This window comes from Charadrius vociferus, unplaced genomic scaffold, assembly GCF_000708025.1.
Source record: "Charadrius vociferus isolate BGI_N301 unplaced genomic scaffold, ASM70802v2 scaffold183, whole genome shotgun sequence".
Taxonomy (NCBI): Eukaryota; Metazoa; Chordata; class Aves; order Charadriiformes; family Charadriidae; genus Charadrius; species Charadrius vociferus.
The window spans coordinates 3,596,434-3,618,768 of NW_009648250.1; the positions used below are offsets into that span (position 1 = coordinate 3,596,434).

The 22,335-nt window shown below is 37.0% G+C and overlaps 1 protein-coding gene across 1 annotated transcript in view; it reads right to left on the minus strand.

Moving 5' to 3' along the window:
* Window positions 1–3: 3 nt before the first annotated feature.
* The window catches only part of POLK (polymerase (DNA directed) kappa), a 27,378-nt gene continuing 5,046 nt past the window's right edge, over window positions 4–22,335 (minus strand). Inside the window, exons 3-14 of the mRNA XM_009884254.1 lie at window positions 17,844–17,996; window positions 17,333–17,464; window positions 15,501–15,654; window positions 11,084–11,299; window positions 9,256–9,380; window positions 8,906–9,072; window positions 6,756–6,788; window positions 4,630–4,726; window positions 3,216–3,387; window positions 1,421–2,374; window positions 233–284; window positions 4–88 (exon numbers count right to left, since the gene is read on the minus strand). Of these exons, the coding sequence (XP_009882556.1) occupies window positions 4–88; window positions 233–284; window positions 1,421–2,374; window positions 3,216–3,387; window positions 4,630–4,726; window positions 6,756–6,788; window positions 8,906–9,072; window positions 9,256–9,380; window positions 11,084–11,299; window positions 15,501–15,654; window positions 17,333–17,464; window positions 17,844–17,996 (2,340 nt within the window). The remainder of the gene's footprint in view (window positions 89–232; window positions 285–1,420; window positions 2,375–3,215; window positions 3,388–4,629; window positions 4,727–6,755; window positions 6,789–8,905; window positions 9,073–9,255; window positions 9,381–11,083; window positions 11,300–15,500; window positions 15,655–17,332; window positions 17,465–17,843; window positions 17,997–22,335) is intronic.

The following is a 22,335-nucleotide window of genomic DNA, read 5'->3' on the forward strand; positions in this document are numbered from 1 at the left end:
CAGTCATTTAAAAAATGTTTCAATTGTATGCTTGGAATTGCATGGCTTGGCCTTCTTTGATACTGACTGTGAAGTTGTTAGCCCAGACCTGAAGTTAAAGAAAGATAAAAACACGGTAAGAGTGAAAAAAATATACAATGCATGCCTACATAACTTTTACAACACAGAATATTTCTCTAATCTTTATTATTTTAAAATGAATTGTGCACTCAAGTTTCCAGAACACCCTTACCTTTTTGTTCCTTGTGGTAGATTTGTGGACTGCTGTCCTCTGCTAAAACCTCCTGAAAAGTAATTGGGAACAACCAAAATGAAGTATTTCAAGAAAGAAAGAATGCTTCAGAAATCACATACATGGCAGAACTTTTAAAAGAGCAGTTTTGTGTAGAGCTTTTACTTCCCTTTTTTTTTTTTAACATAATCAAATTTAATCTGTCTCAAGGAGCAGATAACATTTTATTATGTGCAGTTTGAGTACTGTAATTTATATTGACATTTTTTAAAGAGAAAAACAAAAAGCCTTTAGTTTATTGAATTCTAAGGGACTAATTAGAACCTTGTTGTAGTTTTCAGAAATATTTCAGCATAATGTAGTTTGTTTTCAAGGTGATTGTTGAAAACTACGTTTTTAATCTTTTTAACCTGCAGGGTGGAAAAAGATGCTTTGCTGACAGGAAGTTTTTAATTTAAAACAAAGCCTCTTTGCACATGTAGCAACAATACTGCTTATAACATTTTCTGTGTAAAAGATTCATATTGTAAGTTTTAATTGTGTTCTGATAATTCTAACACAAGTTAGATTAGGGATAATATACTTTAAGCAAGTACTTAACACATGTCCTCTTATCTGGCCACAGATTAATTCTTCATCAAAAAGAGAAACTACTCGAGTAAATATGCTACTGGTTTGGCACGTTACAGGTGCAGTTATGTGATACATTTTATTAGATGCAAACCAGGCAAGTTCCTGCCTTTATGCTTTATTTCACCACCTCTGTTTTTACCAGCACAGTACATAATGCAACTTTTCTGTCAACTGGATCTCTGAAACAATCCAGGTTGAAGATATTTTCACTGATTTTCACTTAAATCTCTGTGGCCTTACAAACACCTTTCTGAACATATTGCGGGGGTAGTAAACATGCAATTTACAGAAATGAGCAGTGATTCCTCTGTCACCATTGTGGCAAATCAGAATGCACTGTGTAACTACCACCACATTCATAAATCTAGTTTGTCGTGAAAATTGATTTTATATTTTTTAAATAAATACGTTCACTCTTATATGGGCATTACTCAAATGAACTTACTGCAAAAATCTCTAAGCCCTGAAAAGTTCAAAGTATACCATTACCAAATAATTTTAATTGTACAAGCAGATAATTTGAATAATCAAATATATCCTAACGCACATACTCACCAACTCTGTTTGAATTTTCCGTATTATAAACCTTAGTAGGAAAATCGGGTTTTTTTGTCAGCTCCTGGATAAGGCCTTTATTTAGGCAGACATCCACATGTCTGTTAAATGATACAAGACTGGTGGTTTTCTGTTCTGAATTACAAACTGGACAAACAAGAACACTGTCTTCTTGGGCTTCAAAGAAGCAGGATGAACTAGTTACTTCTGCATGTTTAGTCTTTTCAAAATGGTCTTCCTTGTCTTGTGAAATCCTTTTTGGGAAAAGACGCTGCTTCATACACATGTTTCTAGCAATATCACTGAGATTGCTAGGCTGTTTTTCTCTGTGAGTTTTATCAGATATCTGAGTGAATTTTTCTGTGCTATTGCTAGCAGAGTTGTCAGATGTACTTGCAGACTGATCTGTTCCTGATAATTGATCTGTTTTGGTTTTTTGACATTCATCCACATTTTCATTTTTGAAGTGTGGGAGAAGGTTAAGCATATTTTCTCTTGAATTGTCATTCTCAGATATTTCTACGGTACCTTTAACAAAAGTCCCATTGAGGCACTCATCAATATGCCTATTAAGCTCTTCCAAATTATTGCTACTTTGCTCCTCAAAGCAAACAGGGCAGGTGAAGATCTTACACAGATTAGAATTCTGTAAGTCTGTGACTTTCTTAGTTTCTTCCACAAAATTTGCTGATGATTTCCTATCATGAAGGAGCTGCTTACCTACAGTTTCATTTGGAGAAAGATTCTCACTGTTTAGTTGCCTTGCAGCTCGCTTTTTATCAAAAAAACTCCCTCTGGGAGATGCTTCTGAATTTTTAGTGAAATATTCTTGGTCGGACTTCCCAGGCTGTAGCCTAAGAAAACCATTTTCTTTTCCGGATTTTAAGAAACTTGTAATGCTTTTTTGTTGATACTTCTTCTCTTCTTCACTTAGAAATCCTGATACTCGTACACCTAATGATGAAAAACAACCTTATAATACCAATTTTATGAAAACTTGATACTAATTCTTAATTAACCACTTCTGAGATATACATCCACTCAATAAAAGTGCATTTTATCTCTAAATAGAGGCTATACTACCTTCAAATGCTAACAATTTTATCAGACCCAAACATTTGCCCAACCATATTATTCATTTCAATACCCATGAAGTTTTAACTGATTGCACCATGAGGCTATAAACTTAATAGTTGTAAAGAATTCAGTCTATAAGAGAGTTTTGCATGAAGTTTCCCCACCAAAATATTTTTTTCTTCAGCGGATTCTAATACCATAGACAAGTAAGAGTTATATATCACTGAATAGTCCAAGCAGAATATCTTAGCACCTGAAACACATGGGTCTTAGAATCAAAACACAGTTTACTTTTGGCAGATATTTTAAATTTATTGCAGAACAAATCAACTTCAGTCTGTAAGCACTTTTATTTAAAGCATGTGTTTCTAAAAGAGGATATGGACAGAAATGACCTGTTGCTGTGGTGCAAAGCAGATTTAAAAGCTCTCTTAAGGCAGTAGAATTAAGCACTGCTGTGCATTAAGATTCTACTCTTGTGCTGATGTGTATGTTGCTCCAGGACTAAAAGATGGTAGGAAAAGTACAACCTCAATTAGTAAAACATTCCCAAGTCACCATTCAGCACTTCAGACCCATTTCTCTTTGCAAAAACTACCAGGGTAACGGAGAAAGTATAAATCCATTTATACTGATTTTCCTTTAGAGTATGGTCTATTATTCTGATACATTATAAGATCTAACTCTGAAAACAAAGAATGAGTTTGAAATATTTTACCCATAAGTCTTATCCGTAAAGGGTGAGGAGCAACACTATCAATTTCTGTTCCTAACAAGTCTTTAGCAACAGCAAATATTTCCTCCTCAGTAGAAACAGAAGACAGCACAGTTGAAGCTCTTGTTTTTACTTCAAAGTTCACATTCTTCAGCTTCAAAGTAACTGTTTTACCCTAGGAAAAAAAAAAAAAAAAAAAAGGAAGAAAAAGCTTAAGCATGTCATATACAGCACAGAAACAATTATTATGTAGCATCTATATAAGGGCCCTAAAGCCACAGTCAAAACTGTGTGCTTATCTGTGAACAGTAAGGGGCACAGCCAAGAACTTTTCTGCAATATTCTGCACTTGGTCCTGAAGTGCTGCCAAAGTCAAATTCTCTGAACTGGGTCATTTGGCTATGGTTCCCAGCAGACCATCTGCTACCGCTGCATGTTCAATAGATTTCAGGCTCTGGCTCCAGTCACAACTTCTATCCTGTCTACAAAAAATTACTTCCTTACTTGGAAACTTTCAGTGCGAGATGTCTTAACTTTGCTGGGAAAACTACTAAGGATGCGTAAGTGATATCCAATTAAAGATTTGCTTAAAACTTCCTTCCTCTTGCATGGTGCTGTCAGAGCCACACAGAGCATCTCTGTTTGGCACAAATATTCCCCTGGCGACACCACCCAAACCATTTATGTGATTTAGAGTGTCCATCCAAATATAAATAGATGGCACACCTCCTGTTCTGGTGCCTTTGTAAGCTTATCCCTTTGTCCTTCTTAGCTGATGACTTCCCTTTCAACCTGTCATCTTTTGAGACAATCTTTTATGGCTGAAGAAGACTAACCACAATTCTTTCAGGTCTTGAATGTTATTTCTTGCCTTACCATAAAGGCCTTAATAGAAAATATGAACTGTTCTTTCCAGATAACAAACAGAAATCTGGGGAGAAGGAATACAGGGACTGTTCCTACTATTCATACCATGGTATGAATAACTTGTCAGGAAGTTTGGGACATGTGAATTTCTTAAACTACACTACTGGCTATTGACTGGATCCTGTATGAATACAGGAGGGAAACATAGTGTTTTAAATGCATTAGTAGTACATGATTAACCAAAGCACTGCTCATAGACAATCAGCTCTATTATTTGTTTATAAATATTGCTTTTAGCATAAAATGCTTATATGCTAAATAACTTGGTTAATTAGTTTAATTTTTTCCATGCATATTATTAGAAAGCCACCTGAACATTATCAAAATGCTATCTAAATCATTCTACACGTCTGCAATTAAAGAATTCAGACTTCTGAAGATAGATTGCATGGTATGATGCTGCTGAAAGCATTCACACTAATGCTGCATTTAATAAGTTTGAGTCCAAAGTGTTGTGTTTTTGCAAGTAAACAGAGAATAATATAAATACCTTAAGTCCCTCTTTTTGTAGGTCTTGAGCAAGGTCTCTGCAGAGTTCTTGACACAAGCTGTACTGGTCTTCTGCCTTGTTTATTTCACTGAATGTTCTAAGATAAAGATATTATCTTTTTTTCAGTATGAATCCCAAAATTTGTTCAGTGGCTGCCATCTAAAAGTATTTTTTGTACAGTTTGCAAAGCCCTTCAAATAATGAAATAATTTTACTTTCAATTTTTCATGCACTATTTGAAAATGCATCAGATTTAAGGTCAGTAATGCTTGAATATTTGCAAGAGAGAATACTAACACCAACTGAATTCACGGAGGCAGACAAGTCATTTGTATTTAATCTCCTTTGTACAGTGCTGTGTAACATCAGAAGAAAGAAAGGATTAGAAAGTCAACATCAGAGCCAAATATCAGAAATAAATAATGCAGATGCTAAGAAAAAGATGCCAGCTAGGATAATTATGTCTAGCCTCAGAGCAGGAAAAGCTACCTGCCTGCCAAAAATGTTGCTAACTGCCTTTGGTAGAGCAGGGGAATTACAGTATTATTTTTTTGTTGTGCCTCTGCTTTTTAGTAATAACATGAGAGAAAAAGCAACCTTCAGTTAGTAGTGGTTTTAAGAGAAGTTGGAAGCAAAAGTTAAAGCTGCCAGATGCTTTTGGGAAGGTCTCATAGATCCATTGTTTTCTGCCAGGCTTATTTACCAGTGTAAAGTCCTTATAGCTACACTGGATTTCACAACTCTAAGCTATATTCAGGTTTACCTGATCATATTGAAAAGTCATTCTCTATTTCTATTATGATTCACATTGCTGTAAGAATGTTTGCATGCTGCCAAACTAATGGGATGAATATTTTACTGTGAATCCCACACCATTATCCTAGGAGTAATTCACGTTATCCAGGCACGGCTGCAATAATTTACAGCATTGCAATGCTGCAATAATTGGGAAGCTGTAAAAGTCCTAAGTTCGGGAGGGGCAGGATAGAAAGAATGCTATTTCAGGACCATCTCTTCCTTCCATATAAACTAGTTTCATGATCTCAGCAGCCCACTGGCATCTCTGGTCTAAAACCATTTCCCTTAGGCAAAAAAGAAGGAAGACAGAAAAGCAGGAAGCTACAACAGACTACCTACATTATCTGTCTGCCTGCAAACCAGCACAAGACTACAGCCATAAATTTCTTAGCTCTGATGGTACCAAGAGCTCACTTAAGCTGCCCACAACTATTAAGTCTTAACAGGAGTAACAATCATTTCTTATCTTCTTTTCTAAGAAGAGACAACACATGATGGTGGGGATAATTATTACGATGCTCTATAGACTCTCCTTGCAATATTTCCTTTTTAAAAACGAACTTTTGGAAATTAAATACACCAGCACCTTAACGAACTGTACACTGGTAAAAACTTAAAAAGTTAGGAAATTTAACCAATTTTAGTTAACCATGCAAAATTACTGTCAGCTTTGCAAGTCTGCCTCATGCTATACTTGCCATGCATGTTAGGACAAGAGGTAATGGGCACAAACTTGAACATAGGAAGTTCCATCTTAACATGAGAAGGAGCTTCTTTACTTTGAGGGTATTGGAGCACTGGAACAGGCTGCCCAGAGAGGTTGTGGAGTCTCCCACTCTGGAGACATTCAAAACCCGCCTGGACGCTGTCCTGTACAACCTCCTGTAGGTGCTCTGGCAGGGGGGTTGGACTAGATGATCTCCAGAGGTCCCCCAACCCTGACCATTCTGTGATTCTGTGTGATTCTGTGACTGCAGGCTGCTAGACTGATATTGACCTTAAACGGGAACATATAAAAAAATTCAAGCCCTTATATATTCCCACCTCATATTATGGCTTTAAGAACACTTTGATGCATTAAAGGCATTAGGAGAACCAGATGATGAGAAAAGAGAACACACAAACTGCCAGAAGGACCTCCATAGTATTATTGAAGCCAATGAAAAAAAAAAAGAAAGCCTGAATCTGATTTAGTGAAATGCTTGTATATGTGGGTTTTTAACACATAAATAAACAATGAAATTATGTGACTAAGAAATGTATACACTACTTGGTATTAAGTAGGTTTAGTGATTAATGTAGGGGTTTTTTCAATATTAGAGGCATACCTTTCAGTGCTCATACTTTTTCTTTCTCCATCCCTTTAAAAAGAAAAACAGTTTATTACACTCACTTTACCCAGAACTGTTATCATTTCAATAAACGCCGAGACAATCAATCATGCTTCTGTAACTAACAGCGGTCTCTTCTATAAAATCTGGGTGTTAACTTCTACAAATCTTGTACATCAAGTTTAAGTGAGTGCAAAATGGACAACTTAAATTACTGAAGATGAAGTAAAGACATAAATCAGCCACAGACGTCAATAAAAAGCAGAAGTTTGTTAAAAAACCAAAACAAACAAAAATACCCCAACAAAACTCCCCTCTCATATTGGAAGGAGTCTTATTTAAAAACAAAACTAACTACAAATCCTATGCTATCTCACCTCACTATAACTGTGAAGCACTGTTATTAAAACCCTGAACATACTATGTATATTTGAATATTTGTTTATCTGAGGAATTAGTTTGCTTTCTCTCTAAATTGTTGCCCACGTTAAAGGTGACGTGTTAGGGCTTTTTTTTGTGTTGGTTTGTTTGTTTTTCCATGGTTTTAACTGAGCATCCTTTAACAACTCTTCTGTATCTAGGACGTTCCTCAGAGAATTTTCTTTTTAGGTCCTTCTTCTGTTTGTAAGTATTGGAAATAACAAATTTGGTACCCTCAGAAGAAGGTGGTCAAACACAAAGACCATAAGATGAACCATTTACTGAAGGACTCAGGTGTTGTTATGTTAAGGGCATGCTTTCTCCATACTAAAATCATTGAAATCAAGTTGGTGCTAATAAAAACAAAACCAAGAAATAAATTTCTTAGACAACAGCATTAAATTGTGTTACCCTTCACAATGACAATCATGGCTTTTAAAAGAGTTTTCTGTTGGTTTGGGTTTTTTTTAAATGTAGTGGGAGGTTTCCCAGACTGTACAACACTTAAACAAGGTGAATAAGAGGAGAGAGCGCACCAGTTATTAAAGGACCATTTCAGGTTGCAATTTCTTAAGAGAAACAAATATTCGGAAAACAGCATTTTATATTTTATCGTCACCTTCACAAAGTCAATCTTACTGCATATTTTGTTTCAAGTCAACATACTTCTGAAAAGATAAAAAAAACCCCACAAAGATTTGTGCTAACACATTAGTGGACTACAAATTGCTAACCGTATGTATTATTTTGTATTCAAATGGAAAAAATATAAGATCTATTACTACCAGAGAAGTAACAGAAATAATACGGAATAGGTCTTTCAGAGTACATAAAACACTTTGGAACTCCTAATGAAACCAAATCATTGTCAATCTGGTTTTAAATAGAATTTTAGTACTTTGGGAAGGATAGAAGGGTATTTAATGAAGGAATATTTAAAAGAAAGGACTTAACCCTAAATTAAGACTCTTGGTTACACAAACAGCAAAATATGGAGTTTTTTTAAGAACAAGTTTTCCATGTTTGTATCCAGGACAGGCTTAGAAATGACATGTATTATTGAAAAGATGTATTTACTAGTAAAACCTATTTCTCCCCTCCCAAACAGGAGACTTAAAAGCCATTAAAGTAGTATGAACCTTAAAGGAACAGATATGAAGGATACAAAAATCATCTATTCCAGCAAATTCACAAGTTGATATTGCAAATATGTACATAAAAATGATAGGAGACACATAAACTTCAGTTACTTTCATTAGAAATATGACAATTTACCACCAGAGAAGATCAGACACCAATGCAATTTTCATAACAAGTAGGTAATAATAAAAACCAAAGAATGTACATTGTTTTTACAGCAGAAACAGGACTGAACATGCTTAGGACAACTCATTTCTCTTAAGTTATTTTAGTAATTATGAGGTGACCCTAAATGATACTGACTTGATTTCTTGATATACGCACAGCTTCTCTGACAGACTTTCTGGATTTCACATATTAGACATGGCTGTACAAACTTTTGCTTTTAAATGTTTGGTTGTTGTGCGTATCTCAGCCATAAATATAACAGTAACAGGTATCAGAGATCTTTTAAAATACATTAAACAGGTCAAATTTTCACAATATTTGTTTGTCAATAAGACATGTCTTAAAACGTACAGTATGCAAGATACACAAGGAAAAGTTTAGAAAAATGTAAATGCCGAAGAAAAAAACCCAAAACATACTTTTCCAAGTGTGTTGAACCCAAACCAAGGGAAATATCCACGAAATTACGCCAAGATGCTTCGGAAAAAAGAAGCGAAAGCAGTGCCCTCTGCTGGTAAAGTTCTGAGCAAGTCACAATTCCAAGGGCTTTTAACATCTTCTCTGTTACTTTTCCTATACCTGGCACCTGAAAAAGCGTAAGTATCATTATGCTGGAAATTTTCCGTTTGTAAATCCAATAACAAGAACAATTTAAATCAAACAAAACTGGGCAGACTACCTAGAAAAGTACATTTCTTCAGCAGAAATCTTGCTTTTAGAACATAAGGAACATACATGATGGCATAGTAAATATCATGGTATCTCTTACCTTTCTAATGGGCAAATCTTTTATGAAGTCTAGCACTGCTTGTCTCTCAGGAGCAATTCTGCATTGCCCGTTAGGTTTATTACGATCACTGCACATTTTTGCTAACATTGTATTCGGTGCTATTCCTTAAAAACAAACAAACAAACCCCCCATTTTTAAAAAAATAAAAGACAATGTCTAATTTCAACTGTCCAATATTTAAAAGCACAAGAGTAGCCTGCACATTTGGCAAAAACTAAACATAAGCAAAAGAATCACTACAACCCATAACCAGATTTGTTACAATTCTACAAAAAAACCCTTGTAATAGATGTGAGAACATAAATACTTGTGCTGGATTAAATATAACCGATGCACCAGATAAAGTGTACCTACTATTTTAAGATAGTCAGGGTAACACACCATGCACTAACCAATCATGAGAGGTTAAATATCAGTGTTTAAAAATAATATCAGTTACATGAGTGAATGATTTTATGACAGCAATTATGGTAAGACAAAAGGAAACAGTTACAATGGCAGTTATAATGAACTCTTAATAAGACACAGACATTTCTTCCTGATATTTCAGCAAAAAGACTTAATTAATTTCAACAAGATTTACCAAATTAAAGTCCTTTGTGATCTACCACTGGTACGCAGACTTTTTGAAAAATATATATTTTACTGACATTGGTATGGATGAGGGATTGGTCTTTTCTATCAAAGTATCTTTTTCTACAAATTAAGCCTGAAATTGGTTTAGCAAGAAAAATATAATTATTTTGCGCTACAGCCCAAGTGGCCTAAACTTTGATTTGCTCACTGATAACATTATTCAAGAATGTACAAGTAATCCTATTTATTATTGATTATCAGTATTTATTCTATTAGTCTTTTAACTTTTTCATTTTTGGGCTTAAAACCCCTGATGCACTTATAACAGCTATGTCTGTTTTCTAAACACTAACTTATCCTTAGAAAGACAAAATTTCAGTACAGAAAAATTATTATCTTGCTACCACTTATGAGATAACATACATGGGAGGTGGGTCTCATCCTGCTTCTTCCTACTAGCTGTTCCTTTATATTTGCTTACGTGCAACATTTCCTTGGCCTTCTACATGTGCTCCATAAAGCTCAGCACTCTTTGATGCCTCACTGACCTAGCTCACAAAGCAGTTCCGATAGCATCCAAACTAAGTGGGCTAGGGACATACACTTTTTTTAGTGACCTAATCCAGAGTATTATCGAAAAAATTGAGACTTACAGGTAGATTGCCTGAAGTCAAAAGACATAAAACTTGCATGGTAAATATTAAAAAGCTACTGAATAGTTTATTAACTTCAACACATATTTACTTCTCTGAGAACTAATTTTTAATGAATTTTGATATTGCCCTAAGCAAGGAACAGTGTGGAGAACTTAACAATATGGATCTGCTATTCAAACTAACAGCAATTTAGCAACCAGTGACAGATTTCACTATGACCACTGGCTTACAAAAACAATTTATATGACTAAAACAACAACCACCAGTGCTAAGATTAGCTCCTGAGTGCACCGGTCATTCTTCCACACTACTTACATTTCATGAAGAAACAAGCAAAAAGATGATATAACTGTTTCTATGATTAAAAAACCAAAACCCAGGAGTGGCTTTGAGCCATAACATGTCTTGAAACACTTGCAAGTCACAGTCTTTGCAGACTTGCAAAGAGAGCAAATTTCTTTGCAGTATAAGAATACTGTGCCAATGCTAATTTCTTAATTAATGCCCTCTGAGACAAGAGTAGAAGACTTTGTGTAAATAGAAAGCATTACTGTTATTCATATGTGTCTGAATACCTGCACTAGCAGTCAGTTGAGTTTTCTGCTCAATCCTAAAGCGAATTTCCTTCACAGCTTCCTCTGCAGAAGTTCCAAAGACGACCGAATTTTCTACTGATTGATCTCTTTGTTCAGAGTGGTCATCCATCAGAGCTGTGTTGTCTTCAAACAGTACCGGTGAAGAAGAGTATCCATCCTCATTAAATTTGACAGACATATTTATATCATCTTTATCTACGTTAGAAACACAAACAATTAGTCCATCCACATATAACACATATGGATACATCTCAAAGGAAAAAAGAGAGTTTATGGCCTTTGGAAGAAGGGGCAGGCAAGTCAAGAGGACTACAAGGATGTCGTGAGGTTATGCCGTGAGAAAATTAGAAGGCCCAAAGCCCAACTAGAACTTAATTTGGCTACTGCTATAAAAGACAATAAAAATGTTTCTATAAATATAGTAGCAACGAAAGGAGGCTAAGGATAATCTCCATCCCTTATTGGATGCAGGGGGAAATACAGCGATGAAGGCTGAGGAAAAGGCTGAAGTACTTAATGTCTTCTTCACCTCAGTCTTTAATAGTAAGACCAGTTCTCAGGGTACCCAGCTCTCTGAGCTGGAAGATGGGAAACAATGAAGCGCCTGTCATCCAAGGGGAAATGGTTAGGGACCTGCTACATTTAGACACACACAAGCCTATGGGGCTGGATGGGATCCAGCCAAGAGGGAGCTGGCAGAAGTGCTCACCAAGCCACTTTCCATTATGGTCTTGGCTACCCAGGGAGGTCCCTGTTGACTGGAGGTTAGCAGATGTGACACCCATCTACAAGAAGGGCCAGAAGGAAGACCCAGGGAACTACACGCTGCAGTCTGACCTCAGTGCCAGGAACGGTAATAGATAATTTTGAGTGCCAGCATGTGGCGTGTACATAACAACCAGGTGATCTAGCCCAGTCAGCATGGGTTTATGAAAGGCAGATCCTGCTTGACTAACCTGATCTCCTTCTATGGCAAGGTAACCCACTTAGTGGATGAGGGAAAGGCTGTGGACATTGTCTACCTAGGCTTTAGTAAAGCCTTTGACAACATTTTCCACAGCATTCTCCTGGAGAAACTGGCGGCTCATGGCTGCTACAGGTGTTCTCTTTGCTGGTGAAAAAAACATCTGGATGGTCAGGTCCAGAGAGTTTTGGTGAATGGAGTTAAATCCAGTTGGCAGGCAATCACAAGTGGTGTTCCCCAGGGCTCAGTATTGGGGCCAGCTCTGTTTCATATCTTTATAAACGATCTGGACAAGGAGATTGAGTGCACTCTCAGTAAGTTTGCAGACAACACCAAGTTAGGTGGGAGTGTTGATCTGCTTGAGGTTAGGAAGGCTCTACAGAAGGATCTAGACAGGCTGGATTGATGGGCAAAGGCCAATTGCATGAGATTCAACAAGGCCAAGTGCCGGGTCCTGCACTTGGGTCACAACCCCATGCAGCGCTAGAGGCTTGGGGAAGAGTGGCTGGAAAGCTGCCTGGTGGAAAAGGAACTGGCGGTGTTGGTTGACAGCCATCTGAATATGAGCCAGCAGTGTGCCCAGGTGGCCAAGAAGGCCAATAGCATCCTGGCTTGTATCACAAACAGTGTGGCCAGCAGGACTAGGGAAGCGGTTGTCCCCCTCTACTCAGAACTGGTGTGGCCGCACCTCAAATACTGCGTTCAGTTTTGGGCCCCTCACTACAAGAAAGACATTGAGATTCTGGAGTGTGTCCAGAGAAGAGCAACAAAGCTGGTCAAGGGTCTCGAGCACAAGTCTTATGAGGAGCGGCTGAGGGAACTGGGATTGTTTAGCCTGGAGAAAAGGAGGCTAAGAGGAAACCTTATTGTTATCTACAACTACCTAAAAGGAGGCTGTAGCAAGGTAGGGGGTTGATCTCTTTTGCCAAGTAACAAGCAATAGGACAAGAGGAAACGTTCTCAAGTTGTACCAGGTGAGGTTTAGACTGGATATTAGGAAAAACGTCTTCACCAAATGGGTTGTCAAGCATTGGAAGAAGCTACCCAGGGAAGGAGCTGAGTCACCATCCCTAGAGGTATTGAAAAGACATGTAGATGTGGTGCTTATAGACATGGTTTAGTGGTGGACTTGGCAGTGCTAGATTAACAGTTGGACTTGATGACCTTAAAGGCTGTATCCAACCTAAACAATTCTATCATTCCATCATATACTTTATGAATATTTTCCGCAGTGGCTGAAGAGAGTCCATTAGCAGTTTCATTTTTTCTGTTCGGAAAAAAATATATAATTATTTAGCCAAAGCAATTGCATTGGTTTTCTGTTTTAAGACAGGAGAGTCATAACTGTTTTGTTCTTAATATGATTTGAGCTTGGCTAAGATTGGAAGAATTGGCTAGGACACTAGACATAACTTCCAGAAAAGCAACAAGGTTTAAAGGCCTGTTGCTGTAGCAGCAGAAAAACATAAAAATTTTGGTATTATTTTTGTTTCATATGAGACTGAAGGCGAGATGCGTCCTTTTTTGTGGAAATAAAAATCTTTTGTAGAATTTTTTTCAATATTCTGCAAAGAAAATTAGGGTTCTGGAATATTTGGTTCTAGAACCATGAGCCTGGCAAGCTTCCTGTTTTCAACTGCAGTCACGGTAAAATAAGTAATGTCAGCAGCCCTTAGACTCTTCAAACCTTACTGTTGTGGTTTCACACTCTGAGTGCTTGTTTGTGTTTCTGAAGAACAAAGATGTCACAGAAGTATGAAGAGGCACATATCAGTGATATTTATTTCATAAAGACTAGGCCAGTTTGTTTCTTTCCATTCCATTAATGCTTTTCAGTAGTAGTGTATCCTTGATTATTCTCTTAATGGCTGTTTTCAAATACTGATAATATAAATGTTCTGGTTTGTGCATCCATCAACCATTTGTATGACTCTCCCTTTTTTATTATTCCCGATTGGGTATACAGTTGTGGATGTGGTTCCAACTCCATCTTCTACAGCCAAGTGAAATCCAGTCATATCTTAAGCATTACTGTAACTCCTGCAGTGCTCATGAATTTATACATTTTTAGTCCTGTAAAATAATAATGTAGCTAGAGCTTATGCATGCTGTCTTTGCAGACAATTTCTCATGTTTCTGATGCGCAGGACTCACTACAGTATTTTAGGAAACATCTTTGCAAAATACAAATAATGTTTAGAGCTCTAAGTTTATTTATTCTACACCTCCTTAAGTCACAAGATTATTACTACTTCTTTGCAAAATTATCGTGTCGAATTGTAAAGGAAAAATAGACACCTAAACCACACAATTGGGTTTAGTAAACACAGTACCGCTTTTCACACATTTTACTCAAGTTAAAAAAAATAAAGTGCTCCAAGTCCACATGATTAACAGCACACCTTTTATGCACGGCTGCGTAGTAGAGGAAGTTAAACCATAAACTTAGAAATCGGAGGTAGAATGTTATGTAGGAGGACGAATTATGCAAGGACTTAAGTATCTACACTTTCAATGGTTGCAGCTTACTTGAAGCTTACATGTTATAAGTTGTCTGAAGTTATAGCCTATAACTTACATGGTGTAAGTTATCTGAAGCTTATAAATTATATGCATGTGTGACCAGTACCTCCTGCTCCCCATCCTGGTAATGCGGTTAACATAACTAACGCCATTTTATAAAGCCAGTGGCCATTCTCTGGGACCCAGTGGGTCACACATTCATTTCTTTTCCCCTCATCATCAGGCCCTGAAGGCCCTGTGCACCAAGTACACAAACCAAACAGATTTCTGCTTCCCCTCCCTACTGGCCTCCAGGTTGCTGGGTGCCAGACCAATCACTCCCGTCCTTGCTGGCCTTGACGGTCCCAGGCCAACCTGGTGGTGTTGATGGCCCCACCACACAACAGGGAAAAGCGTAACAGCACCCACAGCACTGTCTGTAAAACCAAGCAGTTGCAAGTCCTACGGGGACTGGGACCAGAACTGCTGCCGGACAGTGAGAATGTGACCCCCCGGTGGCCAGGGAAGCCTCCATCATCATCTGCTTCCTCCGAGGACTGAGGCAGTGACTCATTTTCTCTCACATGATTTTTGAGTCTAGATTATGATTGCTATATCGATACAGCAAACCATATATTAAGATCCGACTCAATCTGCAGAGAGTCCAGGTTACTAAAAATTATAAGTTGTGTTATAAATTCTGTATTACACTACTTATAGATTGCACTACATTGATTCTGCTTGTAGAAATCCTGTGCTGTTCTAATCATCAATTCTGTGCTGCACTAATCACAATTTGCCGTTAAGAAAATAAGGCTTTAAATTGTAACTATGATTTAGTGCCATCATCATTCTGCCAAGGATCCCTAAAAGAAACCATCTGTCCCCTCAGTGTCAGGTGACCACATGAAGAGAGAGTAATTTGCTTACCTTTTTCTGCACTGCTTTCTGTGTTAAAAAAGAATCTTCTCTTATCTTCGGGCCAGTTCAGTCTTTCCTCCAAGTGCTCTGTTATGTTCAGGTAGGCTTCATCTAGGCCCATAGGCATAAAATTGGGATCATATTCAGTCAGTATTTCTCTAACCTTGATAAACACATAGTGAAAGTTTAAAGCCTTGTTGATGTAAGAGTAGATCTTGACACACAATTATGAGGTGAACAAATGTACTCCAGAACTTCAAGATGACCAATCAATACTAAAGATATTTATAGAACGAATTATTCATTGATATGGGAAAATTATAGTACTGCCTCTCACAAGTAGCAAGATATCAATAATAAGTGAGAACTAAACAGATTTTGAGCAGTGTTTTACTGCAGAGGTCATTAAGATCAGTGTATAAGGACTCCACAGGCACTACGTTCACAGACACTGCAGTAACTGGAGACCTGCAAACTCAGCAACGCATATGATCTGGTGCACCTTTCTATGTACTGTGTGTCAGACATCACATATGCAAAGGTTAAAAAAAACCCAAAACACACAAGTTTTAAATTTTACTCGAATTAAAGTTATAGTAAATATTTTAGAGCACTGGCTAATGGCACAGGCAAAACTTGTTAGAAAAGTCTTTAGTGGTAAGTGCATCTTCCCAAAAGGGAAGAGAATAAATTAAATGGTCAAAATAAAATCTCTACCTTTTATTTTTTACCCTCTCTTAAAAAAAAAAAAAAACAAACCCAAAACACAAACAAGGAGGAAAATTTGACTGTGTCTTGTTTTCTCTATCAGTTTTGGTGAAATCCTTAGGTACCACAATATCTGTTCACATACACTTCGTTCTTCTGGATCTGATTAGATAGGATTCACTGCTCAGCTTTTAATGACAACATGAAATAAATTTAAGTATTTTAAATCCTAATCCCAAGAGAAAAATATAACAAAAAACCAAATCAGCCTGAACTTTATCCCGTCAAATGACAAATGAAATCCAAGATCCTTAACGAGTTCAAACCCATTCTGAAATACTCATATTTATATATGCTTTTTTACAACAGAAGTGAGAAAAACCATATAAGAGAAAAATTAGTGATTAGCTTACTTTATTTATGTGATAAGATTGAGGCCTCATAAAAATAAATAAACCTTGCCATAATTCTACTGAAGTCAGGAGACTTGTGCCACACACTAGTTTAAGACCTACAAAAGAGATGTTTGTGTTTGGTTTTTGGTGTTTTGTTTTTTTTTTTTTAAACTGGATCTTGGGTATCCTAAGTATTTGTGCTGCCACTAAGCAAAACTTCTTTTGTTAAAGCAACACATAATTTCTTTTCTCCCTAATTTTTTGCTTTTTATTTCAAGTCCCTTCTTTAAAAAAAATAAATCTGCATTTAGAACTCACTAATGCTCTTTGCTTCTCTCTCTGTAATTATCATTCAAAACTATGATTATGCATTATATGAAATTATTGCCTCCATGTTTCCTATGTACCTACAGCTTCCTAGTAATCAGATTATGCTCCATGGTTTTGAAGTTTTAAGAATAATAAGGTTCAAGTGGTATCACTAGCTGACTAAACAGTTTTGAAAATCTCTATCAGCATCACTACTGACTTCATTAAAATGACAAGGTGGACCAGTGCAATGTTTTTTCGTCTCCTTGCCCAAAAGCACCAATGCTTTGTTTAATTTATGTTCAAAGCCACATCACTGAAGAGTTTTATGTTTAAACCGCCACTTTTCATATTATGTAGAACTGATGTATTGATAGAGTCTAAAACCAAGTACACTGACTTTATGTTAGAGAGCACCTTCAGACTTACCTCTTTACTCACTTTGCCGTATTTTTCAAAGTTTAACGGTACTATAGTTAGATGCGGACATAGCTTTTTAGCAATAAATCCAGGCATGGCTGCACGTACACCAAATCTCCTAGCGTGGTAATTTGATGTAGACTTAGGAGAGATTAAATAAGTTTAGTGTTCAGTAATCAAGTTTTTCTTGAAGTTTAGTGTCAAATAATCAAGTTCTAATCACATACCTTCAAGCAGACAAGGCCGAGAATTTATATGCATTCGCCCCTCCCACCCCACCCTTCAATCTTTTTACATCCTTTAAACTTTCATCAGTACACTTTTTACTGAAAAATAAAATCCAGCTTACGTTATCTCGTCTACAGACAGATGTTTCCTCCATTATTTTTGTTATTTTTTCCACACTTATAAAAATTCTCTATATAACAGTGTCATTATATTGTATTGTTATTATTGTATGGTTTATTAGGCTTTAGATTCATGTAATTGATTTCTGTATTAGCTTGACATTTGGCCTTACCAACATACTCATTGATCCCACTGCTATAGGCTTTTCCTTCAGCTCTGGATTGTCTCTCATTTCCACAGCTGCATAGAAGGCATCCATGTCAATGTGTACAATCGTACTGCTAAGGTTACGGTTCTGTTCCAGTTCTATCACAAGTTTGTCCACCTGAGCAGAATAAACCAATAATTGAAAAACTATTAACCTGGTAGAATGCAACAGTACAGATGATCCTAAAACCTCAAATGCATCTAGCTTATAATTTAAAAAACCCAAACAACACCAAATGCCACCAAAACAGCACCAACAAAAAAAACCCAACCAAACACATTACTGATTAAACTTGCTCTCAGAAAGAGCACTTGTGCAGCAAATGGTACAAAACCCCACCCCAAAAACCCAATGAAAAAAAAAAAAAACCAACCCAACAAACAACAAAACCCCACCTATTGGGGAAAAAGAAAAGACACATCACCTGATTCAGACAGAAGCTTTGTAAGACCATTGAATACGCAGCTTTAGCTACTGTGATACAGGTTATTTAAAAAAACTGAAAACATGCTATTAAAGAATTTCCAACACTCCTAAATTAAGCTATTACACTTCAGAGAACTGGCCTCACAGCGCAGATCCATCTATCTTTAGCACTTCCTTTTAGTACTACCTTCTGATATACCACCAACAGCTCACAGGGCAAATCCATCTATCTTCACTTGTCAGAAGTAAGGTCTCAACCAACCAGGTTCATTTACTGCTAGATAAGCTACTGCGAATCCCTTCATAAAATTCCTCAACATTTGTTACAGGAATCCATATCATGTAAGTTTGTATTGCTAGCCATACTGCAAGCTGACTTTTAAAGAAAAGCCCATACATAGAAAGTGCATTTCACTCCAAGAGTTAAAGATGTATCATCAACTAGTAGACTGTGAGCAGTACTCCTGCTTCATCAGCTCCACAGCAGTGTGAGGCAGAAGCCAAGTACACAGACCTCTCCATGAAATACTTTAATTGTCCTTAATTTGCTTGCATTCTTTTACCAAACCACTTGCAGATCATGTGCTTGTTTCTGAAATATCTTTCAACTATGAATGAGCTATGAACTGTGAGTGTGACCAGAAAGCATGAGCCCATTATTTGACAAGCGATTTTTTGGGTCTCCTGATTTAAGATTACTATCAAACTGTGATTATCTAACCACACTAATGACTATGCTAACCTCTATTTACACAACAAAAGGTTGCTGCTGCTAGGAAGAAAAAAACCAAAACAACAAATTGGCATAACAGAGATCAAGAAATGCAAGTAAAGAAAAGGAACCAAAGTTTTGCTTTGCTTGCAAGCAAAGGACACACACGTGGGCACACACACATTCATGACATCAAGGTACCATTACAGAAATGTCTCTGGATTGACTGCAACATGTTTATGGTCCTGGAGAGGAATGTTTATGTGCAATTTGCACAGTTAGTTGAAGACCACGTCTCTCCTCTTCCCCTCAACAGAGCTGCTTATTAAAAAACATTAAAATGTTACCCAAAAAAACATACTTGGAGCTGAAGACACTTGAACCTAGCAAGCAGCTATGAGTGTTCTAACTAAATTGCTGAGTAATGATTTACAAAGTCTTTTCTCTGTTTTGTACCAAGTTGATTGGAGGGATGAAAGGCTACAATGGGGCCTCAAATGAGGCTATTCCATACAGAGGGAGCACAGTATGCTCCCTGAGGCTGAGAAAACTGGTTTAGACAAATTAAAAGCACAAGGGGAAAGCCATTCAAACAAGAATAAAAAAAAAAAAAAGAGGGGAACTTACATTATTTTCATTACACTAGTAATTCCTCAAGGGTTCAAGTCACAAGATAATCATAAAAAGCAGCCTTATTTTAAACTATATTTCACAGATAATTTTCAGGTTACTCTCAAATTCAAATTGCTTAATTAACTAATACTGTCAATTGTTCCTCTAGTTACACAACTTCTGTATTTCAATTTGTCACATTTATAACAAAGTTCTTTTTGCTTTTTCTCCCCAAATGTATCTCTAACATGATACTTACTGATCAGCTAACATATGCATCTAAAGAATGAAATAAAATTACATTAAACTAATCAGAAATATGAAAAGGTAACTTTTCAGCAAAGGCAACTGATACGGGCAATATGCCAAAACAAAACCCAGCCAGATGTACTCAGAGAATTCAGGACACTCACAAATGTTACCTTAGCAAGATATGGAAAGTTATGGAATAGTTCCTTATAGACAAGCCAAGTTGTCAAGTTTTTAAAAGCTGCTTTCAATTTTCCTTTGAAAATAAAAAGAGCTACTAAGGTTTTTTTTTATTATTTTTAACCTAGATGAAAAAAAGACCTAAAAAGTACAAATTGTAATTGGAAGTTTAATTTTGCTTATAGTGACTTTTAGACAACTTAAAGAGTAACCTCTCATTTTTTCTTATCCCATGACACGAAATCAAGTTTTCTATCTTAAATCGTTTTGTAAAAGTAAGACAGGAAACATTATTCAAAATCTCTTGTACATTTGTAAAAGCATCTGACAAGGTGAAGAGATAACAAACAGTGATACTATTTTAAGACAATAGTAATTATCTACAGAATAAACATTTGGGATAAAACCCAGATGGATAAAACCAGCAAACATTAGCAGCTGGATACTTTTAGAAGTATTAACAACTACTTCTGAATTTCAAGCAATTTCACTCTAGGTTGTGAGAACAATCTAACTCTGTTGCAGAAAAGTTTTCAAAAATTAAGAATTACATGATATTGTACAGTATATAATTTCTCTTAAAAGATTACAATGACATTCATTAGGAAACTGCAAACTACCTTTCACATTTAAGATTATTTTAAAAAAACCCAAACAACAAACAAGCAAAACCCCAAAGAAATACTTGTACACAGAAATGGCAGTTTTGAGAAGATTTAGAAGTACTTTCTAATCTCCAATATTTTCCAAGACAATGGTGGTAAGTGCCCTTTTGCAAAGAAGGCCTTCTAAGGAAAACTGTAAAAATATGATAAATACCCTCACAAATTCCTTGGCATACAAACACTCTAATAATGAGAAACACATTGCAGATTCTACATTTTATTTACATTACTGTTTCCATCATGTAACCAGGATATTGTCCAACAAATCCAGTAAGTGTGGATTTTTTTTGTTTGTTTTTACATTACAGCACTCATATCAACTGCCAGCTTAGGAAGCTGTAGCTGAGCATCTAACCACCCCACCAACAAGCCTTGATCTGCAGATGAGAACTTGCAGCATTTACAGCAAGTAGATACATGGATAGCTTTGTAATTCTGGAGTACCTTCCACTTAATTTTAGGAGGACAAATTCTCTCATGGTACATCTGAAGGTAGTACTAAAATGAAGTGCAAGAACTCGATAGACAACAATAAAGAGGAGGATAATGAGAACTGGCTATATCCATACCTGGAGACCCAGACAAGGTGATTAAACAATACACAGCACATATTAAGAAAACAAAATAGGACAAACAAGGCTTGCAAAGTTAAAGGTGGAGATAATGGCCAGGGGAAGAGTAGCTGGTGGGTAAGCAACAGTAAAAGCAGGAGGCATTTAGGTTATCAGACACAGACAGATAAAGACTGACTGGGCCAGGAGACTGGGGACTTCAATGGGGACTCGGGGGGCATAGACAAGGACTGCTTTCAAAAGAAGACTGATGGTAATCTGGAGATGTGGGACAAGAAAAGGAAAATTCAGGATAGGATAAATTAAAAGAAAGGAGAGAAGAGAGCAAAGGGGTCAGAACTCGTAATGAAGAAATGAGTGCAACAACAATCATGAACCAGACCTTAACTGCATACAGAGGATGGAACCAAAATCCAAGATTTCAAGATGTTTTTACAGCAGCGAAGATCTAAAATTAGTAAGCAAAATAGGGTGCATGCTATCCCCCTCTAATGAGAGTTCTCATGCAGTACATGTACTGGTGCTGCCTCCCTCCCCCAACCTTGGACCTCTTGGTACTTGGCATGATGTCCTCCCCATCTGGGCCGCATAAGAATGCACTGGACCAGAATGTAACACAATGGTCTAACATGAAAGAAAGAAAAGGCGGAGAGCAACAGACCAAGAACACAATAACGTGTCTGGTCCCCATGGCTCCTACCATTTGAAGATAACAACTATAATCAATTACTCCTGACAACATATGGATCGTGGACACGGAGCAGGGGGGGAGTACCAGGACCACAAGTTCTAGCAAGTCCTGAGCTCGCATAAGCATGGAAAGTACCATTGTCCAAGCTGCACTGGAGTGGAAAAGCACCTGACAAAAGTCAGTTATCTTGAACCCTGTAAGTAGCGATTCTACTAAAGACCCTTTGAGCTCTTCTGGATCAGAGCGGGCTGTGGCCAGTACCTCCCCTGAGTTGGGACACCGCTCAGGCAACACCTCGAGGACTAAAAGGCCAGGGTGAGACAAGCCCTCTCAAGCCTCAGTTATCACC